Raw genomic sequence first — 13510 nt, forward strand, 5'->3', positions numbered from 1 at the left:
ATGAAGTGTGCTTTACTGTGATCCCCCAGGAGCCATGTCTTCAACCAATTCATGTATAACACCCATGACCCACGTGATCCACTCCTGGCCTCTAACTTTGTCATGTACGATGTTTCATGATACATAGACTAAAACGGTTTATAAATGCCTTTACTGTATTTTAATGGAGTGAGCTGATGAGATACAGCATTCAAAACTCATGCCGAATTGGTATTTCTCTGCACCCCCATCAGGGGAGCTTGCTTGACTGTGGTGTTCACTGGTCTGTGAGGAAATCTTTTTTTTTTTTTTTTTTGGCCGGGGCTAGGTGAGAAAATCTTAATATAGAAACAAAGAGTTCAGCTTGCCCAAAGGGCCCTAATTCTAACTTCATGTGGGATGAAGTTCTGCCCATTCTCTTTGCAATCACAGCGTTGACACTGAAGAGGCCTTTTGAAATGGTCCACCCTACAGTAAACCTTTCTTATAGACATTGGAGTCAGGGTTCTAGTTAATACTAATTGTAAGTACACCTTTAACTTCCCTGTTATTATATGAAATCTTTAAAACAGGGTCACAGAAAACAGACTTCTTCTATCTTTATTTCCAGGTCATTTCTATAATATTTCATTCATCTGGTTATTTCCTAAACCTAAAATAAGTCTCAAAGAAAATATATTTTATCATTTCTGACTACTTTTAATTATAAATAGAGCCAAATCAGATAATAAATAGTTTCCACTGGGAATCTGTACCAAGAATGTTAAATCTAATACTGCAGTTAAGGGAAATTTAACTGAAAACAACTCAGTTGCATTTTTTTTGCCTAAGTAGTGATAAAAGGACAAAATACTGTAAAACTGAAAGTCAGTGCTGCATCTTCAGTGTGCGATTAATCGCCATAAAACTTTCCTGCTCATACCATCTTTCCTTTTTCCTTTTCTTCTCGTTATAAGCAGTACTGACCCACTTACTCTGTTTTCCACCTTCTGATACTTCTAGCAAAGATCTTCAAATCATTGATTTTATGTACATAGTTGAAGCCTTCTTACCTGATGCAATTGAGATTGTTAATTGAAAGAGAAACTGCCTCAAACATTTTATTTTAAATTAAAGCATAAATGTGCATTTGTTTGTGAATTTTGTAAAGTGCAGGTAAGATGGGTCTGTTAATTGGCCTGAAGCACTGTCTTCTAGATTATTACAGTTCCTCCCAATCATTTACTATCATCTCTCCCACACTAGCTCAAAGGCATTTTCCTTAGCAATTCATTTTCACAAAGCATTTGACTTACTTGTTCTAGAAATACTGACTCTCTTTTCACGGCTACCTCATTCATTTACATATCATTTAATTAAATTACATAATCGCAATCATTGGTGCATCTGGCATACAGAGATTGCGAACAAACAGTTGCCTTTAAGTCCACCACACCTCAGCTGTGGGCAGGCAGACCAGGGAGGAGCTGATCATCTTGGTCTCAGGCACCTAGGCCCTCAAGGTATTTGCCACTACTGGCCAATCCAGTTAGTTGGTTGGGTAAGTGGAGGGCAATTAAGAGGCCTTCTGGGGCACATTATGTATTTTCCCCTCTTTATTGTAAGATCCAGAAACCGTGTAAAACTTAATACCACCCAGAGCAGAGCAAAAGGATGAGTACAAACTAAACATGAATACTTATTTAAATAAATGTGAAACGTTTTACTACCATCCTAAGCCAGTTCATTTCAATAACCGCAGATAAATGTTTTTAGATTGCAGATTTCTAAATACATTTTCTAAGCACCAACAGTATACTTGATATTGGACCTTCTAGGGGACTGGCATGCAAGCAGATAAACTGTACCAAGCTTCAAGGGTACAGGACATAAACTCTTTCATCCTTTTATCTCTGCATTAATGTGTAAAGTAATTTCCATCACAGCTGCAGGCAAGAGATTTAGTATTAGTAGCTGCGGAATCTATTGGTTTTCTGGCCACATAGTTTTTCTTTTCTTTTGATTTCTCTTTTTATCATATGTTGCACAGATTCCAGCTGAGGGGTGGTCAAAGGACTTTTTGCCTCAGTAAAAAAATTATTGTCAAAGATTCTCTCTCTGCTGCACAATTTTTAAAGCTACTATTCAACAGTCAGCTTAGAAGTTTCTTCATTGTTGGAAAAAAGCAGATGTAACAAAAATTAACAAGATTCCTGAGGAGTATAAAATGAATACTTTCTACTCAATCTCAAATGAATACTTGTGCTAACTCTACTTAGTCTTATTTTAGCTTTGTTAATTCTTTCTTTTTTTCAAGGCATCATTAGAGGATAACTACATGGCTTCACCACACTTACCTTGAAGTTGGAAATATCTGACTAACCTTGACAAACAGTATTAATAGTTACATGTCCAGTATTTTCTAACATTCAAATCTCTGAAAGTTTATAGTCAAACTAAATTTACCATTGCCCATCTTTGAAGTACTTCTTGTATCAACTAACATTTTAACAGACCTTCTAAATTTCCACTTTATGCAGTCACCCCAGATTATTCCTCAACCCAAACTGCAGCTTATTTATCCCAGTCTGATGCCCTAAGTATATAAATATATATATATATATATATATATATATATATATATATATATATATATATATATATATATATATAAAACATCAATCTCAACAGAACAGAGGCACTTGACTTTTTCAAAAGACAATTCCTTGCTTATCACTTCCAGCCGTCAGTGGTTGGCTGGCGCCATCTTCATCTTATAAGCAAGATAAAATTAAGGCAGTAAAGTCAGAAAGCATTTTCTGATTTTCTCCATAGATTTTCTAAGTCAGTACATATTAAGTAGCTATTTAGGTCTTGCCATTTTTCCCCCTGGTGATTTATTCTTGCCCTTTTGTTGTTCTCATTAACTCCTCTGTCAGAGGGTAGACAGGAGCAAGAGAAGTAGGTAAAATTCAAATGAGGTCATTCTACCAGTGACCCCCCTGGTTAAAGCAGCGTCCCAAGAGACCAGTTTTGTGAGCTGGATTCTCTCCAAGGTCTAGTTGATTCTGGACAGATGCAACTTTGCTCCAAGGCTACAGATCACTCTACCCTATTTCCTTCCCGATGTGTCGCACTGTGGCCCCTGGGCACCAGGAGGAACCAAGCCAGTGAAAAGAGATGACTCAGGAAAATCCTGTCTCACATGGAGAAAAACAAGTGGATGTGTGAGTCATTCTTACCCTACGAATTACAGACCTTTTCACTTGTTAACTTCTCGGACTAAAGGTCTGTTGGGAAACAAGGCTGTAAGAACTGCTTAAAACAGGTTTATGAAGATGACTTGTTATTTTTTTCTTCCCTCATCCCCTACAACACCATTCAAATCCAAATCAATTGTGAGCTTTTGTAGAGCCCACAGGCTAAGAAAGGTTTTTACTTTAACAGTTAAATGGCTGGAAAAAATTAAAAATAGTATTTCATGACACATGAAAAATCCATGAAGTTCACATTGGAGTGAATTCAGTGGCCATAAGTAAAGTTTTCTTGGAATAGCCGCCCCATTTGTTTATGTGTTGTTGTGGCTGCTGTTGTGCTACACTGGCAGAGCTGAGTAGCTGCAACTGAGTCTGTATGGCCTGCAAAAATGGAAATATTGGCTATTGTTTCCTTTCTCCCTTTTTCTCATTCTGCACAAACATTTCTGGTATCCTTACCACCTTCAAGTCCACGTGCTTTCTTATTACTTTCCATTTGTACAGATCATTTTGTTGCTCTTGAAATCATAAATCCAGATGCACTACCACCATAAAAATGTTTTTTTGATTTTTATAAAGTATTATGTGATTCTCGGGGTTTTCAGAAGATCATAGAAACAAATGATGCCTCATCTCTTCCAGATGGTTAATAGGGCTTAATTGTTAATATGTATGTGCACATGGATTTATGCCACTCCTGCTAGATTTTTTCCTACTTTCCTGAGTGTTGGAATTGAATGAATTTTGCTTCTGACCCATAATTGAGATGTTATTCAGTGAAACTGGAACAGAAACCATTTATACTGTATTAAGAATAAATTCAAAATATATCAGTTTATATGGCTTATTTTACAGAAGAAGAATTTCAAGCAACTAAACAGCCTTTGTAGAGAATATAAGGAATAGTTTAAATAGTTCCGGATGTGACTTTCCTGTCCTGAAAAGATTTTATCAGCAAGCCATCTGTCTGGAGCTGGGAGTGTACTGTCCAATGAGGTGGCCATGTTAGGGCCCCAGGAAGGTCAGTGATGACACCACCAGAGGGCTCAGGAATGAAGATTCTTGGTGATAGAGCTGAATGTGGGGACCTGCCCAAATAGAATCATCCCACCCAGGAAGGAATGAGTGTGCCAATCCCCAGCCCTCAACTCTCATAATCGCACCCATCCTTAACCCACGTGCTGACTTCTTTTTCGAACTCAGCCCGCTCGCATCCAAGTGAATCAAGGCCACGCTGCCCACACGGAACCTGCACTCGGCTTCCTTTCGTTCATGTCTCAGAATAACCTCTCATTTTCCATCCGTAACCTCTCATTTTGGTAATGAGAAACCAGGATGGGGAGAAGCCCCTTGGGGGGCTGAGATACACCCCGTCAGACCCACTCCTAACTAGACCGACTCTTGTTCCAACAAGACGAAGGGAAACGGGAATTTCGGTGCTTAACCTGATCCCAGGAAACAACAACGCAGAAGTCAGGAGAGTTGGACAGAAAAGAGAAGCCAGACAACGAAGGGCGTGTCACAGAGCAGATCCCCATTGTGGCCAGCGTGACCCTGCTGGGAAACTAGGAAAAGGCTTTGCACACAGGCCTCCGGGGGCCCAGGTAGCTTCTGGGAATGTGAATTACCCAGTGCTTTGAGCCTGCCCTGACTGGTTTCAGAGAAAGCCTTCAGGCAAAGCGGGCAGATACTGGCAGGCAGATTAGAAGTTGGTCAGTGAGCAGGAAGTAAGGCTCCAAGGTGTGGTGGGTGGGGTGCCAATAGCATCTGCTGCCAACCCCACAGAAAGCCTCTTCCTGGAACCCATGGCTGCTTTTAGGAGGATGGGAAAGGTGGGAGTAGATGCAGGCAGGAGCCAGCGTGCTCTACAAGGCCCGCTCTTACACCCTTCTGTCCCTTGGCTCTCCTGCTATTGGGTTGGCTGAGGAATTAAGACCAAAAAGACAAGTTAGGTGGCGTGGTCCCTGCACTGTCACCAAAGAGGATGGGGTGGAAAGTGGGGAGTGGGATTGAGGAGCCCTTGGTTCTGGTCCCAAATGCAGAACTCTGGCCAAGTAAACAACTTTCTGTAGATTTCACATTCCTCATCTATAAAATGAGAGTTGGTTGGGTTTCAAACATCTTTTCTTGACTAGACTCCACAGGTTAACATGTATACAACCCCTCAGTATAGGAAAATCACAACTTTGAGGTTTGCAGAGGCAACTGGCACCGCAAATTCCCCTCCTTCCACCTCCACCTCCCAGGAGATAGATGGATTCCTATTCCCTTTAGAACCCATTGTAGCTCCATCCCTTTATCTGTATGAAAGGCTGCCAACCTCCTAGCAAGCTGTCAACACACATAACTGTGCCTGAACCTTCCGTCTGGGGACAGGCCACAATGAAATGGCTATATCAGGATTGGGTTTCATAATATTCTGCCTCAATAAACATTCTGTAAGCCGAGAGGCACCCTGCCCTGGTGGTACCTGTGTTGGTGTGGAAGGGAAGGAGGCATAGTATTCAATTACATAAAGTGGTTTCAGTTTGCCTTTTCTTCCTTCAGTAGTTTAAATTAAACTGCAATTGAACCCAAAGTGATATACCCGTAACTTACCAATATATACGTTTCCAGAGATCGTGTAAATAAAACTCGTCCAGCCTGGAAAGTTAAACCAGCAACATTAAAATGTTAGTGTCCACAATGCCAAAGGGAACATATATATACTTTTCCTTTACATATATATTTTACGATTTCAGTTCTGTGAACTATTTACAATACACACTCACACTCACAGATGTTCTCTCTCACACAAACACACCCGTAAACCTAAATGACTTGGATCCAAATGTTTAAGAACCACCCAAAATAGAGAGTGTACAATTCACTTGGCTGTATATCTGCATGCCAAATGTTGTAATAACAAGAAAACTGTGCCTTCCTATTCTAATATCATTCTATTAACTGCAACACTCCAGTCCGGCCTTATCTTCAGTTTGTTGTGCCTCCAGGTTGTTTGAAATGTGATGATGATGCTAGAAATTTGCTATTTTTGTACTTATCTGCATTCCAGTTTCTAATGAACTCATTCCTTTTTATCTATTCTAAAACAGATTATGCATCAGTTCCAGGGATGCAGGGATGCATAATCTTTGGGGTATAAATGAGTTTCAGATGGTCTGTGAACTCCCTAGAACTGATCACACAACTTTTCAAATGTATACCCTTTTCTGAGAAAAGTCATATAGAATTCACCAGATTCCTACCATGATTTGTACGGCCAAGAGCTCAGAAGCCCTGACTACCTGCCATTTGCAGTCTCAGCACCAGAAAATGACTATGAAAGGCATTTAGGAATGAGTCTAAGGACAACTCACCAGTATTTTTCTAGGCTTACCCAAATCATTGAAAAAAAAAAAAATCACAAGAGGGATCATGACTTGTTTCTGAGTCATTGACCACATGGAAAAACATACGATACTTTCAACCAAGATCATAAGTGCGGTGGAAGACTAAAACACTCACATGACCTTGCCTCGTAGTACTGCCCTGTGCGATCCCTTCTCTGAACATGGGCTGTACCTCGTGGCTTGCTTCTAACCAGAAGAATACCCCAATAGGGATGGAATGTCACTTCTGAGATGAGGTTACATCAAGACTCTGGTTTCTACCTTGCTCATCCTCTCTTGCTCCCTCATTTGCATGCTCTGATGAAGCCAGCAGCCATGTTGTGAGCTGTGCTATGGAGAGGCCCACATGGCAAGGAACAGAGAGCAGACTCTGGGCAACAACTGTCAATGAACTGAAAGCTGCCAATAAGCACATGAGTGTGAGCTTGGAAGCACATGGTTCCCAATTGCAGCCCTGGCTGATACCTGGATCTCTTCCTTGTAACAGTCCCTGTGCTAGAGGGACTGTTAGACCCTATGAGACAATACATGTTGTTTTAAGGCATTCAGCTTGGGGTAGTATGTTATACAGCATATAGAAAATTAAAACTATAAGACTTATTTAAATGTACACTAATGTGATTTACTATGCAGCTATGGTATGCATGGCATGAAAATGTACTTTTTAATTGAGGAAGATAACAGCTTCTTTCCCTTTTCCCCTTGAAAGTAAAGACAGAAACAAAAATATATGGACAATATTTAAGAGGGTGCTTTAGTTTTTTACTGTTGCTGTAATAAATTATCCCAAAACTTAGTGCCTTAAAACAATAAAAATTTATAATCTTATAATTACGGGGGTCAGAAGCCCAAAAATGGGCCTCATGGTCTAAAATCAAAGTGTCAGCATGACTGTGTTCTTTCAGAATACTCTAGGAGGGATTTTTTTTCCTTGCCTTCTTCAACTTTAGAGGCTGCCCCTAGTCCTTGGCTTGTGGTCCCTTCCATTTTTGAAACCAGCAATCACATCATTCTGACCTCTGCTTCTATTGTCTCACTGACTCCCCCAAATCCTTCATTTATATAGTCTCTTGTGATGACAGGGGACCCACGTGGATTATCTAGGCTAATCTTCCCATCTCAAGGGCCTTAATTTAGTCACATTTTCAAAGTCCTTTTTGCCATGTAACATAACATATTCTCAGGTTCTGGACATTTTAGTGTTGACATGTTTGGAGTACCATTATTCTGCTTACCACAGAGGGGTAGACTAGATGTTATCTAAAGAAACTATGTTTACTGATCTACATATACTGCAAAGGAAAGTTACAAGGTGAGGAAAGCAAAGAAAGCTCACAAAATGAAGTTTTTCCCATATTATAATATTTCTCTATTTTCAACATTCCAGAACATGCTTTAAAGTATCTAGAAGCAGAGGTGCTGTAAAGGAGGATGGGGAAATAAACAGAGTGGCTGCTGAGAACCAAACATTGATACAGTCAATCAGAAGACGAGGGGGCATAAGGACCAGAAGGCATAGATTTCTTGGAAAAGATCAATATTTTCCTAGAAATACAGATTTATGCCCTTCACAATGAATGATAACAGTGTTATCTATAAATCAGTTTACAGCAAGGAAAATCAAATTGCCTTGTAAGAGGATGGTAAAAGTCACCACAAAAAAAACCCCTACTTATCTTAGCCAAGAGCTAATATGAAAAATGTGTGGCCAATGTGAAAGGAATCTGGTACTGTCAGAGACTCAACAAATTGGATTCTTTTAAAGTGATGCATCGTCCAACTCAATTCCTGATATCAACTGCCTTCCAAATCATCACTGCATGAAACATCTGTTTTCTACAAGATTAGCACAACCCAGCAAAAACGTGCCTAGCCCGAAGGAAATAAAGAGATGGTAAAAATCGATTCTAATACTATTTATGGGAAGGAACTCAGATAAAACTTGGTCTGATTCATGAGAAATGCTTCCAATCTCCTTTAACTGGATTTGTCTTGGGACATATGCATTTTCTGACTATCGGGGAGGGATAGTAGCAGTGTATGCTTCCATCTCTATCCAGTTAGTCTGGTAACAATACAACCAAGTCAACATCAAATTAGTTAGACTGTAAAGCTTATGCTAAAAGCCAAACATAATCCAGACATCCATGTCAAATCCCTTTACCATGAGTAACAAAACAGTCAAGATACAAACAAAACATGTTCAGCAGCCAGTCAAAGGCTCACACATTTCACAGGATATTCGATGCAACAAAGCACTCAAATAAAATGAATTTAGAGAGTCCTCGGATTTGATGATGGAGTTTGACCTGGAAAGGTGATTAAGAAAAAGACAAAGAGGGTGGCACCTGTGGCTCAAAGGAGTAGGGCACCAGCCCCATATGCCGGAGGTGGCAGGTTCAAACCCAACCCCAGCCAAAAACTGGAAAAAAAAAAAAAAAGACAAAGAACGATCTTGATTCCAATGACTTCATAATAAAATTTACATAGGATAATTTTACCATCCAGAATGTCTGATTAGAGACAACCAGAACTAACAGATCTGCAAATAATAGGTGCTTTCTAATATTTGAATTGTCTGTTTGGCATTAGACAGGGAAACTTAAACTTTGGATTTGTCACCTAATGCAATGGAAGTATAGATGATTGTGAGTGTGTGTGTGTGTGAGTGAGAGAGAGAGAGAGAGACAGAGGGCGGTGCCTGTGGCTCAAAGGAGTAGGGCGCCGGCCCCATATGCAGGAGGCGGCAAGTTCAAAACCAGCCCTGGCCAAAAAACTGCAAAAAAAAAAAAAGAAAAAGAAAGACAGAGACAGAGACAGAGAGAGATGAGGGAGGATACAGGAGGAAGAGAGACTGAGGAAGAGAGAACATATGATACCTGGAAATGATGTCTTGGAAAAGACAAGTTCTTTTGCTTCATAACTGCGTTCATAACAGACTTGTTTTAAGTAGGCTTACAGAGACTCAATGCTAAATGTGCATACAAGCTACCTGCTTTTGTATCCCTCCCTCCCTCCAAAAAAATGTTTTTAAAAACATTTAGACATAGGAAATGTCTAAATATATCATAGTAAACCCAGCAATATATAAAATATCACTGTTAAAGGGAGCCATGCAAGGAGATTGGGAAGGATTTCAATAAGGCATTGTTCAGTGAAATAAGTAAGATGCAGAAAGAATTTATATATGATTCCATTCTAGTAAAATGGTGATAAAATAACCTTATGTATGTGTATATTTGAATGCACATATATGTTAGTAGAGAAAAAATAAGTGTGGAGAAAATACAGCAAGATATAATTCAAGAATAGATCTGAGATATAGCCTAGATCTTGAATATATAGGAGGAAAAGGGATTGTAAGGAAGCAAAGTCAAGAATAAAAGAAAAAAGCACTGCTCTGTAAAGTTAAAGCACATGCACTCTCATTGTTCTAAAAATGACACATAGTGTAGGCATATATTTAAGTGAATGAATCTAAATTTTTTCTATACTTAGAAATAGCCATAATGAACCCCAAGTAAGTAAAAGGAAGGACATAATGAAGATCAAAGGAGAAATAAATGAAATTGAGACAAAAATCAATACAGAAGATCAAAAAATCAAGCTTGGTTTTCTTTAAAGATAATCAAAACTGAAAAAATTTTAGCTAGCCTAAGAAAAAAAGAGAGAAGACCCAAATAAATAAAATCAGAAATAAAAAAGGAGACATAACTGAGACCACAGAAATACAAATAATCATTAAAGACTATTATGAACTGCTGTATGGTAACAAATTGGAAAAACTAGAATGAATGGATACATTTCTGGGCATATACAACTTACCAAGACTGAACCACGAATAAACAGAAAACTTCAGTAAACCAACAACAAGTAACCACATCAAGGCCATAATAAAAGATCTCCCATGAAAGAATAGACTAGGACCCGACCAATTTACTGCTATATTCTACCAACTATATAAAGATGAACCCATACCAATTCTACTCAACTGTTCTACACTTGAAATTGAGAGAAACACTTTCATACTCATTCAATGAGGATAACATTACCCTGATACCAAAACCAGACAGGGATGCAAGGATAGTTCAACATATGCAAATCAATGAATGTGATGCACCATATTCACAGAATCAAGAACAGAAAACATATGATTATTTCAATGGATGCTGAAAACCCATTTAATAAAATTCAACATCTCTTTATGATAAAAACACTCAAAAAGCTGAGTATAAAAGGAAGATATCTTAAAATAATAGCCATATATGACAAACCCACATGTAACATTTTACCACGAATGGGGAAAAACTGAAAGCCTTTCCTCTAAGATCAGAAACAGAACAAGGATGCCCACTTTCACCGATTTTCTTCAGCACAATCCTGGAAAACCTGCCTAGAGCAATTAGACAAGAGGAAGAAAATAAATAAAAGGCATTGTGGCAGGCACCTGTAGTCCCAGCTACTCGGGAGGGTGAGGCAAGAGAATCGCTTAAACCCAAGAGTTCGAGGTTGCTGTGAGCTGTGACGCCATAGCACTCTACCGAGGGCGACATAGTGAAACTCTGTCCAAAAAAAAGTAAAAAATAAAGAAAAATAAAGAAGAAATCTAAAGATTCCACCAAAAACTATTAGTATTAATAAATGAATTCAGTAGAGTTTCAGGATACAAAATAAAAACACAAAAATCTGTAGCATTTATATACACTAACAGCAAACAATCTGAAGAAGAAACGAAGAAAGCAACTACATTTACAATTGCTACAGAGAATGTAAAATAACTAGGACTTAACTAAAGAAGTGAAAGTTTTATACAAGAAAAATTATAAAACAGTGATGAAAGAAATTAAAGAGGACACAAAAAAATGGAAGGATAGTCCATGCTCATGGATTGGAAGAATTAATGTTGTTAAAACAACAATATTACCCAAAGCAATTTATAGATCCAATGCAATCCCTATCAAAATACCAATAACATTCTTCAAAGAAATTGTAAAAGCAATCCTAAAATTTATAGGGAAAGAGAATATGATCCTGATAGCCAAAGCAATTCTAAGCAAAAAGAATAAAACTGGAGGCATCACATTACCCAACTTCAAAACGTACTACAGAGCTGTAGTAACCAAAACAGCATAGTACTGGCATGAAAAAAAAACACAGAGACCAATGGAACAGAATGGAGAACCCAGAAATAAATCCATGCATTTATAGCCAGCTCATTTTCAACAAAGATGTCAATAACATACAATGGGCAAAGGATGCCCCCTTTCAGTAAATGGTGCTGGGAAAACTGAATAATCATGTGTAGAAGAATGAAATTAGAATCCCATCTCTCACCATGTAAAAAAAATCAAATCAGAATGGATTAAAAGACTTAAATCTAAAACCTAAAACTATGAAAAGAAAACTCTGAGGAAGCAGTCTAAGACATTGGTTTGGGCAAAGAATTTTTGTGTAAGACCTCCAAAGCACAGGCAACCAAAACAAAAATAGACAAATTTGATTATATCAACCTAAAAGCTTCTGAATAGCTAAGGAAATAATCAATAAAGTAAAGAGAAAACCCACAGAATGGGAGAAAATATCTGAAAACTATCCATCTGAGAAGAGGTTAACAACTGGAATGCAGAAGGAACACAAACAATAGAAAAAAAAAAACCAAATAGTCTGATTTTAAAATAGGCAAAAGATCTGAACAGTAAAAGAAGATATACAAATGGCCAATGGGTATATGAAAAAATGCTCCACATCATTAGTCATCAGAGAAATGGAAATCAAAACCACAATATGATCTTGTTCCAGTTAAAATGGCTTTTATTAAAAAAGGAGTAACAGACCCTAGTGAGGATGTGGAGAAAGGCGAACCATCGTATACTATTGGTGAGAATGTAAATTAGTGCAGCTACTATGCAAAACAGCAAGGACGTTCCTCAAAGAAACTAAAACTAGAACTACCATATGATCCAGAAATTGTACCACTGCATATAGATTCAAAAGAAAGGAAAATAATCTATTGAAGAGATATCTGTACTACCACGTTTACTCCAACACTATTCACAGTAGCCAAGGTATGAAATCAACCTGAGTACCCGTCAATAGATGAATGGATAAAGAAAATGTCATACATATACACAGTGGGATATTATTTAGCCATAAAAAGAATGAAATCCTGCCTGTCATTTGTAGCAACATGGCTAGAACTGGAGGTCGTTCTGTGAAGTGGTAAGTCAGTCACAGAAAGACAAATATCACATGTTTTTAGTTGTATATGGGAATTAAAAATTAAAACAATTGAACTCGGGCTGATAGAGAATAGAATGGGGGATACTAGAGGCTGGGAAGGAAGGGGGAGATAAAGAGAGATTGATTAATGGGTACAAGTACACAGCTTTATAAAATAAGACCTAGTGTTTGATAGATTAGTATGGTGACTATAGTTTACAATAATCTATTGTATATTTCAAAATAGGTGGAAGAGAATAATTCAGATGTTTCTAGCATAAAGAAAAAAAGCACACATATTTAAGGCATTGAATATCCTAACTACTGATTTGATCTTCACAAATTGTATGACTGTATTAAATTATCATATATATCCTGAAAATATGAACATCTATGCATCAATAAAAGACAAAATTTATTTTTTAAATCTAATAGCCAGAATGATGGCTCGACGCCTGTAGCTCAGCAGCTAGGGCGCCAGCCATATACACCAGAGCTGGCGGGTTTGAACCTAGCCCAGGTCTGCTAAACAACAATGACAACTACAAGCAAAAAATAGCTGGGCCTTGTGGTGGGCACCTGAAGTCCCAGCTACTTGGGAGGCCGAGGCAAGAGAATTGCTTAAACCCAAGAGTTTGGGGTTGCTATGAGCTGTGATGCCACAGCACTCTACTGAGGGTGACA

At 38.3% G+C, this 13510-nt stretch overlaps 1 protein-coding gene across 1 annotated transcript in view; it reads right to left on the bottom strand.

The window, feature by feature from the left end:
• PIR (pirin) overlaps window positions 1–13510 on the bottom strand; it is a 60839-nt gene that overhangs the window by 8382 nt on the left and 38947 nt on the right. The window contains exon 7 of the mRNA XM_053580380.1: window positions 5814–5858. Within this exon, the coding sequence (XP_053436355.1) occupies window positions 5814–5858 (45 nt within the window). The remainder of the gene's footprint in view (window positions 1–5813; window positions 5859–13510) is intronic.

Source organism: Nycticebus coucang, chromosome X (assembly GCF_027406575.1).
Source record: "Nycticebus coucang isolate mNycCou1 chromosome X, mNycCou1.pri, whole genome shotgun sequence".
Taxonomy (NCBI): domain Eukaryota; kingdom Metazoa; phylum Chordata; class Mammalia; order Primates; family Lorisidae; genus Nycticebus; species Nycticebus coucang.